At 37.4% G+C, this 15,387-nt stretch overlaps 3 protein-coding genes across 3 annotated transcripts; 2 read left to right on the top strand and 1 right to left on the bottom strand.

Annotated features, from left to right (window-relative positions):
- Positions 1–621: 621 nt before the first annotated feature.
- On the top strand, positions 622–5,603 carry LOC145635749 (DNA replication licensing factor MCM5-like). The gene is made up of 18 exons (XM_081687096.1): positions 622–950; positions 1,056–1,199; positions 1,284–1,463; positions 1,559–1,657; positions 1,745–1,881; positions 1,971–2,079; positions 2,166–2,300; positions 2,389–2,466; positions 2,645–2,749; positions 2,892–2,983; positions 3,095–3,227; positions 3,359–3,454; positions 3,669–3,760; positions 3,855–3,945; positions 4,147–4,256; positions 4,553–4,682; positions 4,776–4,877; positions 5,180–5,603. Exons 1-18 carry the CDS (start codon positions 675–677, stop codon positions 5,261–5,263), a joined length of 2,193 nt encoding a protein of 730 aa, XP_081543222.1. The 5' UTR covers positions 622–674; the 3' UTR covers positions 5,264–5,603.
- A 467-nt stretch (positions 5,604–6,070) lies between these two features.
- LOC145635751 (uncharacterized) lies at positions 6,071–11,241 on the top strand. Its single transcript, XM_081687098.1, has 9 exons — positions 6,071–6,796; positions 6,895–6,952; positions 7,072–7,180; positions 7,258–7,369; positions 7,741–7,792; positions 7,864–8,010; positions 8,087–8,198; positions 8,276–8,402; positions 10,556–11,241. Exons 1-9 carry the CDS (start codon positions 6,723–6,725, stop codon positions 11,013–11,015), a joined length of 1,251 nt encoding a protein of 416 aa, XP_081543224.1. The 5' UTR covers positions 6,071–6,722; the 3' UTR covers positions 11,016–11,241.
- Positions 11,242–11,309: 68 nt separating this feature from the next.
- LOC145635750 (glycerophosphodiester phosphodiesterase GDPDL7-like) lies at positions 11,310–14,822 on the bottom strand. Its single transcript, XM_081687097.1, has 9 exons — positions 14,723–14,822; positions 14,342–14,638; positions 14,103–14,215; positions 13,463–13,961; positions 13,314–13,355; positions 12,941–13,222; positions 12,645–12,790; positions 12,043–12,526; positions 11,310–11,922 (listed from the first exon to the last, which is right to left on the bottom strand). The coding sequence occupies exons 1-9, from the start codon at positions 14,820–14,822 to the stop codon at positions 11,624–11,626; spliced, it is 2,262 nt and encodes a 753-aa protein (XP_081543223.1). The 3' UTR covers positions 11,310–11,623.
- Between the last annotated feature and the right edge of the window lie 565 nt (positions 14,823–15,387).

Below are 15,387 nucleotides of genomic sequence, written 5' to 3' on the forward strand. Positions count from 1 at the left end.
GAATAGATTGTGTTTTCCTTTTAAAAGAAAGGTTTGCTATATATTCCTTCAATTCATAATAAATAATTTTTCTTGTGAGAAAATACAGGAAAATTATTTTTAATATAGGTTTTAATTTGAAAATTATTTTTTCTAAAGGTTTTTTTTCCGCTAAAACAAACAAACCCTAAATAGGATTATATTAAAAAAATAATAATAATAATAACATAGGGAGAAGAACATAAAAGCACGGTTGAATATAAAAAGTGAGTTATAACATAAGTTGTAGAGAGTATGCGGTAAGTTGTAGCACGTATTTAGGGCCTGTTTTGATTGACTGAACTAAGAAGTGAACTGAACTGAATTGATTGGAGCTGAATTGAACTGAAAATAAGTTGAAGAGAACAAACCCTTAATTTGATTATGGTTGTTATGTGAATTTGGAGTTAGGGTAGTAAAAGGTATTGGATCCTTGGTTTGGGTCCTGAAAGAAGAACCTCGGTTGGGCTAAATTAGGGTGTTGGGAGTTGGATACGGTGAGCGGGGAGAGTTTTCCCGCCAAAAAAGCCCGCCAAAAAGAGCAAAACCCCTTTTATACTCATTCATTCATTCATCTATTCTCATTTCCTTTGAAACCAATCAGTTCCGCCACCATTTCACTGAATCGTTAGAGAGAGAAAGAAGAGAGAGAGAGAATGTCAGGGTGGGATGAAGGAGCAGTGTATTACAGCGACCAGGCGCAGTTCCCCTCCGGTCGTGTCGGCGACAACAGCTCCGACAGTCGACACTCTGTTCTCCTTAAATTCAAGGAGTTCATCAGAAGCTTCGAGACCAAATCTAATGTCTTCCCTTATCGTCAGAGCCTCGTCCAAAATCCTACTTCACTCATCGTTAACCTTGAGCACCTCGACTCCTTTGATCCCGATCTACCCTCTCTCCTCCGTTCTGCTCCCGCCGACTACCTCCCTCTGGTTAGTTACTTACTTTTCTTCCTTCATTGTTCATTCATAATTACATTAATTAATTACATGTATGTTTCATAATTACATTACAATTTTTTATTCAATTTCATTCAGTTTGAGACGGCGGCGTCGGAGGTGCTGGCCAGTTTGAAGTCCAAAGTGGCCGGTGAGACCGGAGAAATGGAGGAGCCTTTCACCGAGGATGTTCAGATTCTCCTTACATCCAATGAGGATTCCATATCTATACGCTCTCTTGGTGTATGTTTGAATCTTTTCTAGGGTTTTGCCTTTTAATTTCAATTTCAATTTGGATTTCATTTAATTGATTAATCGACCATACAGGCTCAATACATTTCCAAAATGGTTAAGATATCAGGGATTACCATAGCAGCTTCTAGAACTAAAGCTAAGGCTACGTATGTCACTTTGCTTTGTAAAAACTGTAAAAATGTCAAGCTCGTTCCTTGCCGTCCTGGTCTTGGCGGCGCTATCATTCCCAGATCTTGTGACCATATTCCTCAGGTCCTTTTTTTTTTTCTTTTCTTTTTGTGGTTGATATCATCATCACCGGTAGCAACATTTTAACGATGTTTTTATTACGCAAAAATACAATACAGCCTGGTGAAGAACCTTGCCCTCTTGATCCTTGGCTTGTGGTTCCGGATAGAAGTAGATATGTTGATCAGCAGACCCTTAAACTCCAAGAGAATCCTGAGGTGAATGTTTCTCATTTTGTTTCATCAACATCTACCACATTCATGGATTCTTGTTCATTTAAATTAATATATAAATATTATTGTTAGGACGTTCCAACTGGAGAGCTGCCTAGAAACATGCTTCTTTCCGTCGATAGACATCTTGTTCAAACTATTGTTCCTGGCTCTAGACTCACTGTCATTGGAATTTACAGCATCTTTCAAGCTGCCAATGCATCTACCGCGTATTTACCCTTTACCTTACCCATTATATTACCATTGCAATCGCATACTTATCACTGTTGTTTCTCATTCGTTGTTGCTTCTTGTACAGTCATAAGGGAGCAGTTGCTATTAGACAACCTTACATCAGAGTTGTAGGGATAGAGGAAGCCAATGAGGCCAGCAACACTCGAGGTCAAGCTGCTTTCACAGCTGATGAGGTGTGTTTCTCTTTTATGTTAACACACCTTCTTTATCTATTCTTTATATGTTCAGGAGTCATGTTTCATATATGCTTTCGTCGCAGATTGAAGAATTCAAAAGGTTTGCTGCTCAGCCTAAAACATATGAAACTATATGCTCTAAGATTGCTCCTTCTATCTTTGGCCATGTTGATGTCAAGAAGGCCGTGGCTAGTCTTTTGTTTGGTGGATCACGCAAGGTACAATCTCTTGTCTTGCTAATCATCTTGTGATTTCCCTTTAATTCATAGAAATATATGTGATTTACTTTTTTTTTTGTGGATGCAGTCTTTGCCGGATGGTGTGAAGCTTAGAGGTGACATTAATGTGCTGCTATTGGGGGATCCTTCTACCGCCAAATCACAGGTAGTTTTCTCTGCACATTTCATGTTCCTTAGCAGTCTAATGTTTAATTCTCAACCCTATATTCTTATTGTTTCTTTTAAATCAATAGGAAACTCACTGGCTAGTATAGCAGCTACATGACAGCCCATTTTACCTTAACTCAATAAACTTTTAACATAATCACTTTTTCTCAATGAAGTTTCTCAAGTTTGTCGAGAAGACAGCACCTGTAGCTGTTTATACGTCGGGTAAAGGATCTTCGGCTGCTGGACTTACAGCTTCTGTGATTCGAGATAGTGGTTCAGTAAGTTCTCAACTTCTTTAGTCATAAATGTTTTCATTTTTTTTCCTGTCATATCTAAGACCTAACTGGCATTCCACTGAAATACTTGGCTCATTTTTCTCAGTTTCATCTCTTAATTCCGATCAATCTTGTTTATGTGCAGCGTGAGTTTTATCTGGAAGGTGGTGCCATGGTATTGGCTGATGGAGGTGTTGTCTGCATTGATGAGTTTGACAAGATGCGAGCAGAGGACAGGTTAAGTGGAGTTTAGTTGGTTTAATTATTTTTTGAAACGACCACAGATTGGTGTAATAATTCGTTTTGCATATATTTCATAATTGCTGATTTGCAATCTTGCTCGTACAGGGTTGCTATTCATGAAGCTATGGAGCAGCAGACGATCTCCATTGCTAAAGCAGGTATAACAACTGTTCTTAATTCGAGAACCTCTGTGCTTGCAGCTGCCAATCCTCCATCAGGGCGTTATGATGATCTTAAGGTTTGTAGCTTCTGTTATCTTTTCTGTAAGTATGTTCATCAGTTTTTTTTTTTTTTTTTTGGTTTATGCTCCATACAACAATGTTTGTTTTAGCAGTAAATGCTAATAGCAAGAATCCCCCTTTCTTCCAGACTGCGCAGGATAACATTGATCTGCAGACAACTATTCTTTCTAGGTTTGACCTGATCTTCATTGTCAAAGATATCAGGATGTATAGCCAAGATAAGGTATACATACTGCATAAGCTAAAGAACTTTTCAGCATTTTTTCACTATGTTATGAGTATAATAAGTGCTCAATTTTCATTCTCTGTGTTTGGTTTAGAACCTGGTTAGTTGGATTCATATGCACCAAGATGTATATGATGCTTTCTTTCCCATTTGTTCTTCACAAAATAAGCACCCTATTGGTTTTTTTTATTATTCATGTATTTTGTTTCAGGAAATTGCTAAACATATCACAAATCTACATGCAACTGCTGGTTCGACTAGGGAGGAATCTAAAGTTTCAAAAGAGGAGAATTGGTTAAAGAGGTATTTGTGTATATTAACAGGACCATACACTTCCTTGGTGCTACATTTGTGAATGCTACATTGGTATTAATTGCATGTGCTTCACTGTATACAGATACATACACTATTGTAGATCTAATTGCCACCCCCGTCTGTCAGAATCAGCTGCAAAGAAGTTACAAACTGAATATGTTAGCATCCGACAGGTATTGAAGCTTCCAAAACCACTTGCCTATTTGTATTGTTGAGAAGTTAGGAATAATTTCAGTCGATATTTTTTGATTGTTAAAGTGGGATAATAGGTATTTGAAAGATAAGGTGTCATATACTCTTAGAATCTGATGGTTATGAATTTATGATAGATTTTGGTTGTATGTCTAATGATTCATATTCTGGCTCTCGTGTAGGATATGAGACAAAAAGCAAATGAAAGTGGTGAGGCATCTGCAATACCGATTACTGTGAGGCAACTTGAGGCTATAGTTAGATTAAGCGAAGCCCTTGCAAAGATGAGATTGTAAGTGCTTATATTTAGCTCTAATACTTGGACTTTGTTATGGTTTGCGTGCAAAGTTTTTGTACGTTTGAAAGCTGCTTGAGACTGGTGATCTGCTAGTCACCACTCTGAGCTAGCTGTAAATCATTATAACTTGTGGGATGGGAGGGTGGATTGTTGCAAGGCAGCAACTGAGGGAAGTCTATGTTTATGGCTTTTCCTTCCAAATGAAAACATTTATGCCTAGTGTGGCAACACTATTCTTTCTATGTCATCATGGTGTTGGCTTACTAAATGTTTGTATACCCTGGTTACAGGTCTGATGTTGCCACGGATGAGCATGTAAAGGAGGCAATACGGCTGTTCAATGTTGCCACCATGGACGCAGCTAGTTCTGGAATTAATCAGCAAGTAAATCTTACTGCTGAAATGGCAAATGAGATTAAGGTCTGTCTTGAAGAATTCTTGTATTTTGATCAGGTTATCTTTTAGTTTTATTTTTGTCAAGCCTTTTTTTTTTTTTTTTTTTTTGGTGAACAGCAAGCAGAAGTACAGATAAAGAGAAGAATTGGCATTGGTAGCCACATCTCAGAAAGACGTTTAATTGATGACTTGAGCAGGATGGGGTTGAATGAATCCATTGTAAGTGCAAAGGATGATATTCCAAATTATATTCTATTTTGCTTTCTGCAATCGTATAAAACATGAAAATTTGGCTGGTACATTCTCAGTAAAAAAAAATAAAGCTGTCCTAATAGATGGTGATAACAGATTCTGTATACAACAACATGTGTATTATAAAAAAAATCCTATCCTGAACAGGGGTTGATGAATTCAAGTATAAATTTGTTTGATCTCCTTTAGATTTAGAATGTTATGAGTGACTTATGAATCATGTGTGTGTTTCCACATGTAGCGACATTAACATATTATTGACTTTGCAGGTGAGAAGAGCTCTACTGATAATGCACCAAAGGGATGAAGTTGAGTACAAGAGAGAAAGACGTGTGATTGTTCGTAAAGCTTGAGGGGTCTATGGCCTATGGAATCATTCCTGATTGCCAATTTGTTAAGTCAGTGTCATCTCCAAACTCATCTGGGCCTTGCAAATTGTATATTTCCATCAGATCAATGAGATGTTCTTTGGGACAAAATACTTGGTGGTCTTGGACTCAGTTATGGACTTATGGGTGACTAGCAACCAATTTGCATGATATAAGCAATTATGTAACTTAGAAGTTAGGATTTTATTTGTGTTTATCTATGATTGTTCATGGTTGGCAGTTAACAGCTTACTTCTCTTACCATGTAGCAGTAGTCTCTGTTTCTTCCTAAGTTTCAATTACATAATGAGTATAGTTAATAGTATACCTGTAAGTCTGCAACTACACAGTCCAACAAGCTGAGCAGCTCAACTAAAGCTTTATCTCTCTGTAAGGCAATTTTAGGCACTGAAATGACATAGGGGCTCCAAAAGCCAATTATTATAGTCTTTGGATATACGACTTGGTACTCCTATAGTCCTATGGATTATATAATCACATCTGTCTAACAAAAGGTAACATGTTGTCGAAAATGTTATTGAGATTTGATTATATACTCTGTAATTAGTAAAAAGCAGGAGGGCTAATTTGTATGAAGTTCATTGGACTAATAGGAGTATAATAATGAATGAAGGTTGTAAATATAATGAGGGGCATTTGGTTTACATAATTAAGGTATAAGGTATGGTTAGAATGGTTTAAACCCATACTTTATGTTTGTTTTATGATTTTAAGAGTTTCAAATCCATACCTCAAATCCCCAAGGTATGGGGTTTAGAAACCTTGGGGGGAGGTGAGTTTGGCTCATTCCCATACTTTTAGCCTTTAGGTATCAAATAAAAGAAAAAAAATTGTATTCTATAAGCATACTAAACATATGGTATTAAGAATCAAGTTTCAAACCCATACCACTATGGTTTCATTCATGATTTCAACCCCATATCAATTTGCGAACCAAACGCCCCCTAAAGGAATTGAAACACTCTGTATGTAATATAACAAGACAAGGATAAGATGAAAAAACTGTAAATTATTCTTTTTTTCTTAGTATTTTTATTTTATTTTTTTGTGGCTGGCCACACTTGTATGAGAATCGAGTATTCTTAATCAAGTATTCTCTATTATATTGACCGAGTAACCCTACAACACTAATGAAATAATCCCTATAAATCTATAACGCTAATAAAGTAACGCATATAAAAAACTTTTTTTAAAAACAAAAAACACATATTTAAATGCAAATTATTACAGAGCAACTAAAATGTCATTTGATAAATATGATTTCTATATGAAGGTTATAAAACGGGGGCTGCTCTTTTTCTTGTAGTCATAGTTCGTATTAGTAATACTCGGATAACAGGTAAGCATTGGTGTGGATAGACTAGTATGATCCTAAAGACCAGTGGCTTAATAAAGTAAAGAAGAGGAGCAGAGGAAGTGGGAGATGATAAAAACTCCAATTCAGCAATGCATCTCTGAGTCTCGGCGACCAACTCATCCAAATACTAGTCATCTCAGGTCTCTTGGAATCTAATTTATCCAATTAATATTTTTACGTTGAGCTTTGTATTTTAATTTATTGATTAATTGGAGAATTTGTTTGTAAATTGTAATAGGTGCGCTGTTCTTGGTGCCGGCTTTGCTGGGTTGTCAGTGGCGTGGCATTTGCTATTCGTAATTCATCTCTCTTTGTCTTTCCAATTAACTAATCAATTAATTAAATTAGGGTTTTGGTTATTGGGGATTGATTAATGAATTGATTTTGAATGTTGTATTAACTAAACAATTGGCAGCACAGCCCCAAAGAATTGAAAGTGAAAGTTGACATTTTTGATGATGTTGGCATTGCTGGCGGCGCTTCTGGAGTTGCTGGAGGCCTCGTTCACCCCTATTCTCCTAAAGGTAATCAGCTACAATTATTGTCGAAGTATATAATAATACTAATAATATTCATTCTCATATTTCTCATCATCTACCAGTCAAGCCTCTTTGGAGGGCTGATGAATGCTGGACAGAGTTTTTGAATCTTCTTAATGTTGCTGAAGCCGCCGCAGCTGCAGCTTCTACCGATGACTTCATTGTCAGGAGAACGTCTGTCTTTTTTCCTTTCACTCTTTATTTACAACTTTATGAATATGCTTACTATCACTTACATTACAACTCTCAAATCTTATGCTATAAGTTTTACTTGCTACCACTTAGGGCCTGTTCTCATTTACTGAAGTAGGGTGAAGTGAACTGGATATTTTATTAGAGAAGGAAATTAGGAACAGAAGTGAACTGAACTGAAAATAAGTTCAAGAGAACATGCCCTTTCATTACATCTCTCGACTCGAATCTAATGCTATAAGTTTTACTTACTACTACTTACATTACAACTCTCAAATCTAATGCTATAAGTTTTCCTGACTACCACTTACATTACAACTCTCGAATATCTAATGCTATAAGTTTTACTTCAGGGGCATATTGAGGCCACCTGTTAATCACAAGATATTGGATGTCATGCACCAGGTTATACTTCATTTTCACGACCATAATCCGTCTCATCTCCTCACGTTATAACTCTGGCTTCTTATTTGCAGAATGCTCTCAATAGTCTACCAACTTGTCCAATACAGACCCTTGATGGAACTTCTGCAAGGGACCTTATACCAAACTTATGTACCCCTTTAAACACAGCCTTCTTTATGCCTCTAGCTGTCAATCTTAATCCCCACAACTATCTTAAGGTGTGCTACTGCTAATCATCTTATTACTTTTTCCCTGTGTTGAATTTTTTTCATTTCATTATGTTCTTTGTGCCAGGCACTTTTTCTCGCAACTCAACATTTGGTCAACAAGATCTCGTCAACAGGCTTCCCTACCAAGGAAATTACTTTGCATAACAAACTTGTAGCTTCACTAAGTCAACTGGGAGGTTATTTCTTATACTATCTTTACACAAGTGATGGAGTGCTTTCTCCTCACCTGACTGGATGCTGTTTGTTTATCCAGATGAATATGATTCGGTCATAGTTTGTCTCGGTGCTAGAGTTGACATGCTGCCTGAGCTATCTGGAAAGCTTCCTTTAAGGACATGCAGAGGCATTGTTGCACACCTTCAGTCGCATGATTCCTTGTGGTAAGAGTTTAACAAGTTTCAATTTCAAGTATTCTTTGACAGTAGGATACTCATTGTATTGCGATTGATTAAAAAAAAAAAGTGACTTATAAACTGTTAGTAGTGTTGTAGGCCATGTTTTACCTCTTAATCTATGAGTTTATGGAGGGATAGGAGATGGAAATGATGCTATCCATGATGAGGAGCCTCATAATAATCCAATAGAGGATGAAAAAGAGAATATACCACTTGAAGATAAACCATTGAATATGAACCTTTTGAATAGAATGAAGAAATGTTAAAGGAAGCACAGCTACAAAACCAAAGTGAAATTGAAGAATAGACTGATTATGAAGTCATCAATCTGCCTCAAAGAAAAAATGCAGCAACAAAGAACCCAGTGATGTTCCTATATGGAGACTTCTTACAGTTGTATGATTTGGTGGAGTAAAAGACTAATGGAGACCTTCGCTATCCTATCAATTAATTACATTTTTTGTTTTGTAATTTTAGCACTAGTCAAGTGGGATTGTGGGAATATAATAACATTGGATGGTAGGAGGTGCCCTTGAGTGAATGTTTTATATACCTTAGGTCGATAGACTTTGTTAAATATAGTATGCATAACTACGTTTAAATACCAATTACTGATGGAGGAACTAAACATTTCAAACTGGATTTTCAAGCAGAAAATTTAATATTGTATCTTTTTTTTTTTTCCTGCTAGGATAAAATTCTGTGACTGATCTTTGTTTGTTAGAGTATGAGGTCCTTATGTAGATCAAATAAAAAAGACAAAAAGAAACTTGAGAAAAAGAGGGAAGAACAAAGGTATTTTTCTGTAAAGCATGACCAAGCAAAAGAGATTATCTCACGACGAAACAAGCTATAGTAGAGTGGCTGATCTCATTTTATCCCTTTAGTGCTGTACAACAAGAACAGCAACAACAAAGCCACCCAAAATGATCCCTTTTAGTGTTGTAGAGAATTGAAAATTCTAATTTGTATGATTTCAATTAATAATGATGGATTAGAAACTGTGGATACCAGTAATTTACAAGGGGAATCGGGTAGAAAGCTGTAGTCATTTTGAGGAAATACATGTTGATCAGGCTGATTTACAGCTTGTGCAAATTAGGGGTCAATTTCGTCTTTTTCAGTCATATTAGTAAGGGTAGTCTTGTCAGCTTGTGCAAACATTGATAGTCAATGTCGCTACCTTCCGTCATGAGGAATCATTCAGAGAATGTCATCACTTTCCCTAATTCGAAACCCTTATCTGAAACCCAAACCCAGAAACCACTTCTTCCTCCACGGCACCACCGCCTATGGATGTTCAAAATGCCGCCTTGAATGAAAGGCTTTCCCTAAGAGGTTGATATGACCCTAATTTACACTCTTTTCTAGTAGGGTATCTTTTGTTTCTCCGCGAAGCGGCCATTGTTGATGAAGAAGAGGAGGACTACGGGACGAAGAGGAAGACGACAGGACGAAGAGGAAGGCTTTTGTGGGTTTGATCGGCGGAAGGCGGAAGGATAGTGGTGGCTGTGATGGGTTTTGGATGGTGGTCGATGTGATGGTGGTGGACCAGATGGTGGCTATGGTGGTGCTGCCGGTGGAAGATTATTTGAGAAGATTAATTCTCTATTTCAATTCTAAGAGCTGGTGGAAGATTGGAGAAGATGAACAATTTTCTATTTTAGCTTTTAGGAATTCAAAATACACGTTAGTATACTAACGTCCTTAAAAATCTCCGTCACATTACAACAATCTAAAATTAATTTGCCTGGCAAGGGGGGCCCACAAAAACAACTGATTGACAATATTTCGTTGATCAGGCTGATTGCCTGGGGCGCCCTCAGTCATTTTTTCAATTATGAATACAAAGATGATCTAGATAAAATTTATATTGGAAATTTAAAGGTTTTCCCTTGTCCTTGAAGCATCCCACACTTTTTTTTCCAAATAAAGTGTCTAAATTCATCTATTTCAAAATATTGCTAAATTTTTCAGTTTGTTGTTGAAGTTGTAACAGGATTACGCATGTGGACACGTGCGTATCAAATGTTCATCTCCTTTTTTTTCATCATTTCCAAAGTGATGCCTTATCTCTCTTTTTCTTTGGTGGGACGGGGGGTTATGAAGTTATGGTTATGCTTTATTCTGTAATGCAGTGAAGAATATTGTGAAGATAGTCCTTCGATCCTGTCAGATGCTTGGCTTGCTGTTCAGGGGCCTAAAAGGCTACTTTTAGGGTCAACATGGGATTGGGAATCAAGAAATTTCTCTTCTATTGTCTCCTCCGAGGAAGCCTCTGGTACTCTGCAACAACTTTTACCTAAGGCAAGTATGGTTTATCCGCAAATAACCAAGTGGACTTTAACAGGAGCACAGGCAGGTGTCAGGGCAATGCCACCTTTAACTCCGCAAGGATCATTTCCACTTTTAGGTTCCATAGATGATCTTGTAGGGGGAGATTGTTCTTCTAAGTATTGGTTGATTGGAGGTCTTGGTGCCAGAGGATTACTTTACCATGGCTGGCTTGGAAAGTTGACTGCACAAGCTGTGCTTTCCTCTGGTGAAGGTGTGTTACCTCCTGAACTAACCTCATGGAAGAAGATGAAAAGCAAGTGACTTCAGTTTATTTAGTCATTGATGAATACTCATGTAGCTGTCATAAACCTGCCTTTCAATTTTAATTTAATTGTTAAGTAAAGTTATACATGGAATTTCTTGTTATGTCTAGTGTTAATTTAGTTCCACAACTTGATCCTCCATTCATGTATTTGCTTTGTAATGAAATTGTGCTTAGACAGTATTTTTTTGTAAATAATGATATTCGAAGAAAATTTTCATCTGACTTGCTCATTCTTTATTTATTTTTCATTCTCTCCACTTTCCCTAAATTTTCTGGAGTATTACAAGGAATGGGATGTCTCTTGTTTATTGCTTAAAATTATAATTGTCTTAATAGTGTACTATTGTCATTTCTCTGCGTTAAAATGAGGTCGTGTTGTACAATAAGCTTTTGATGCAGGATGCTTTTAACCCTTGTTCTATGGAAGAATTTTATGTTCCCATTGTGCATCCAAGTATTTTGTCCATCAAAACTAGACTCCTGGTATGAAGTGTACTGAGATATAATTACCGATGACTGAGGGAATTTTTTTTGTTACAATCTCAAACTGGGGCATACAACATTTACAAAATATTCCGGCAAAAAGCCTTCAAGTACTTCATTGTTAGTGAACTGTTAAAATCAAGCTGAGGGCCAGTGCCACCACTAAGGAGAGACATAAACTGGTGGTGCTCCTCCCACTTTCACTCTTCTTCTGATCTGCAGGTGCAGGAGCTGCTGGGTTTTCCTCCTTAGAAACTGGTGGAAGAGGTGGGTCTACGATGCTGGCTACCTCAAGAGCCGGAGCTGGTGCTCCTGATGGAGGAAGTGCTTGTGGTGCAGCTATTTCAAGCAAAGCCCCTGGTTCCACTGGACTTATCGGGTATTCTAGGTTTGTATTTCTTGGATCTGAGCATGGGCTTCCTTCAAGTTTTGCAAGATAAATGTATAAATCTTCTGAAGTGGTGGTAATAAAATTTTGGGACTTTTTAAATTAGGAACTGACAAAATTAGGGAAAGAGGGACAGGAGTTAGAAGACTTACTCAAATAAGCATTGGCTGTAGCCGGGTAGTCAGTCACTACTGCATCAACTTTGAGGGCCTCGATAAGGGTGGCTAGCTCTACCAAAGGATCGGCAAAAAAGTCAAATGCCAAGGTGGTGTACTCATTGTATAGAGGGGAGACATATACAGAGATATTTGCTGCATGCATTTCCTCGACGACTTTGGTGAAGTTACTAAGGAAAAAGGCTATGCTTTTGAAAATGCTGGGCCTCCGGACATCAACAGCATCTGCGTATTTCTTGATTTCATCCACCGATGGCTTTGGGGCATCACCTATTATGTCCATGATATCATAGACTCTTTGGTATGATGGGAAATCCTTAAACTTTGCCAGCACCGAGGTATCATCTGATTGGATCATAACTTGCTGGGTCGATTGCTTGTCAAATGTGGCGTTGCTCAAGGCAGTGGTGACAGCACCTACTATGTCTAGACCTTTCTTTGAGGCTAGGTAGGGTGCATTCTGGTTTCAAACAGCAAAAACATTGATGAATACAGTTCAGAGACTACTTGTCAATATTTTTCTCTCAGAAATTTAACAATAGTTGAAATTAAGATGCGCCAGTAAGATTTTGTCTCACCTGTATGTTGATTAGAACTCCAGTAACTGCTTTAGCCTTGGCAAAGTCAAGAAACTCAGCTAGGGTTAAGAATTTGCCCTTGTTCTTATTTGCTGGATTTCTTGGCAAGCCTCCCATATCTTGTGACAGTGGGCTCGTCAGTTGTGCTGAAATGATAACAATATTCCTTTATTCAGTGCTAGTGTTTATTCAAACATATTCCAGACAGAAAAAAAAAAAAAAAAAAAAAAAAAAAAAAAAAAAAAAAAAAAAAAAAACTGTATTTTAGAATTTGGAAAGTACAATGAGAAGTTTACGTTTTAAGCTTTGGATCTCGCTCCAAGTGAGATCAAATGAAAATATTCCTTTCATGGGTTGGATTTCAGGGATGTTGGAGGATCGAGACATGAAGGTACTGATGGCAGTGGTATCGCCCAAAAGGTCAGCTGAATTGAGGCAGAATGCTACACCATCCTTCGACATTTGGACTGAACAGTCAATTATATCAGCCCCATCCATGACCGCCTTCTCATATGCAAGATCAGTGCATCCTGCATAGTCTCCGCTAGCACCATTGTGACTTATTATTAGAGAGTGCCCTGAAAAAACAGAAACCAAAATCCAACTTAAAATCCTGCCTCCACTTGGTACAGCTTCAAAAGAGAGAGGAACCAACTATGGGATTCTCACCTTTCTTAGGCTTGCTAGCATTTTTGTTGTGTGCTAAGCACGCTGCAAAGGAATAACAACTTTAGAGGAGAGCAACAAGAATAGAACTATAAGCTCAATTTTCAGTATAAATCAAATCAAGTACTGGTAACATGTCAGATATCACATACCAATTGCTTCAGATGCTGTAGGAGCGAAGTCTGTGAGCACACCATCAACGGAAAACTGACCGTTATCAATAAACTGCAAGTACTCAGCTGTTGGGTCATAGCTGTAATTATAACTGCCAGGGGAATCATTGGCGAACCCAGAAGCATATACTTCAAGGCCTTGTTTGTGAGCATCAGTCACAAGAGTAGAAGGTGGCATAAGATACATTTCCTTGTTAACTGGCCATATATATGTTTTGGGGACCAGAATGCCAGAAGCAAATGGCTTTATAGCCGCGAGGTTTTTCACTATCTCACCATATGCCTGGTTGGTTGTAGGCTCAATTGCTTCAGGTTCTAGAAACCTCAAAACAAGTTTGGTCCGGACTTTGTCCACTTTAGCTCCTATACTTTTCAAGAAGCCAATTTCAGGAGAAGATATGTAATTGATTCCTGCAAATCTCAAATCCTGAAGGTATAATGCTGGGCTGATTTTGTGCTGGTTGTAGAACAGGTCATACTGCCAAAACAAGGCATAAAATATAGTCAATTCACTTGATGCATTCTCAGTTTCTCACTATTTTGCTTTCTTTTCTTTGGTTCTTTCAATCAGATGGAACAATTGATCCACAATAAATGTGATAGTGCTTTTTGCGCTAACCTGAACATTTAGCCAGACTCTTGGAGGTGGTTTGCTAATAGAGGTCACATCTTCGACTAGGAGTAGTTCTTGACCATCAAAAGCATTGGGTCTAGTCAGTACATTCTGGACAGCTGCAAGATACAAAGAAAGAAACAATATGGTTTGTGGAGTCAACTGAGATACTTTGCAGCAAAAAAAACACTCCAAAAATCAGAATCAACAGAGAAAAATAAACAAGTATCATGTGAATGACTTACAGGTTAAATTAGGTAAAAGCTGATCTGCAAAATAATCAATAGCAAACCATCCACGAATATCTTTTCCGTTAACATTGTATGTTTTTTGGCCTTTCGGGAAGAGGTTGGCTATATTGGTAGAATTGTCAAGATTTAACACTGTTTGGCAGAAGCCTACGCCATCCTTGGTAAGTTGCAGATCACAATAGTAAATGGAATCAGGTAAGCTCACTTGTGACACAAAGTCATATGCATATCGACTCGAATCAGGAAACAATCCTGAAAACCCTCCCCTTGCTATCACAGCAGGCTGTTTACCTACACCCCATACATAATATTAGAATAGAATTATTCATTCTGCCTGCATTTTTATAGATGACAAACATTCAAAGACATATATACCAGTTATTGTCAACCATGTAGGGGGGGCTGGATTTCTAGGAAGCTTCTGTGCTGTGATTAACTCAATCAAGAGGAATGCTACCACAAAATACTTAATCATTTTTATTGATTCTCTTGATTGATTTCGCTCCCTGTGAGCGTTCCCAAAATAACTACATTTTAAACCGAGTTAGCCATAAATCATATACACAACACACACACAAAAATAAGCACAAAAATAAACTCTATAAACCAAAATTACCGTTTTTCTGTTCTTCAGTGCAACAAGGAAGAATATCTACAGCCAAGCCTGAAACAGCAATCATACATTTTTTATTACTAACATAATTTCTCTGTTGCTTTTATTGCCTTTTTTTTTTTACACAGATGATAAACCATAAAATCTGATCCTGCTGTAATTTTCTAAGAATATCATGAAACCCGATCCTGCTGTAATTCTAAAAAAAACTGTCCCACATTTGTCCTTCACAAAGTCATATGCAATGCTTGAATGCATGATAAAATCCTTACAGTTTGATGTTATATTAATTGTTGCTTGGAAATTATTTGTCGCGCATATAAACTAGCGTACATGGATGTATGTTATTGTAAATCTCTGAATACCCAAGCATAAAACGAAAAACATGGAAGGAAAAGCTGAAGAAGAAAGCAAGATTTAAATGAAA

Source organism: Chenopodium album, chromosome 6 (assembly GCF_948465745.1).
Source record: "Chenopodium album chromosome 6, dcCheAlbu1.1, whole genome shotgun sequence".
Lineage (NCBI taxonomy): Eukaryota > Viridiplantae > Streptophyta > Magnoliopsida > Caryophyllales > Amaranthaceae > Chenopodium > Chenopodium album.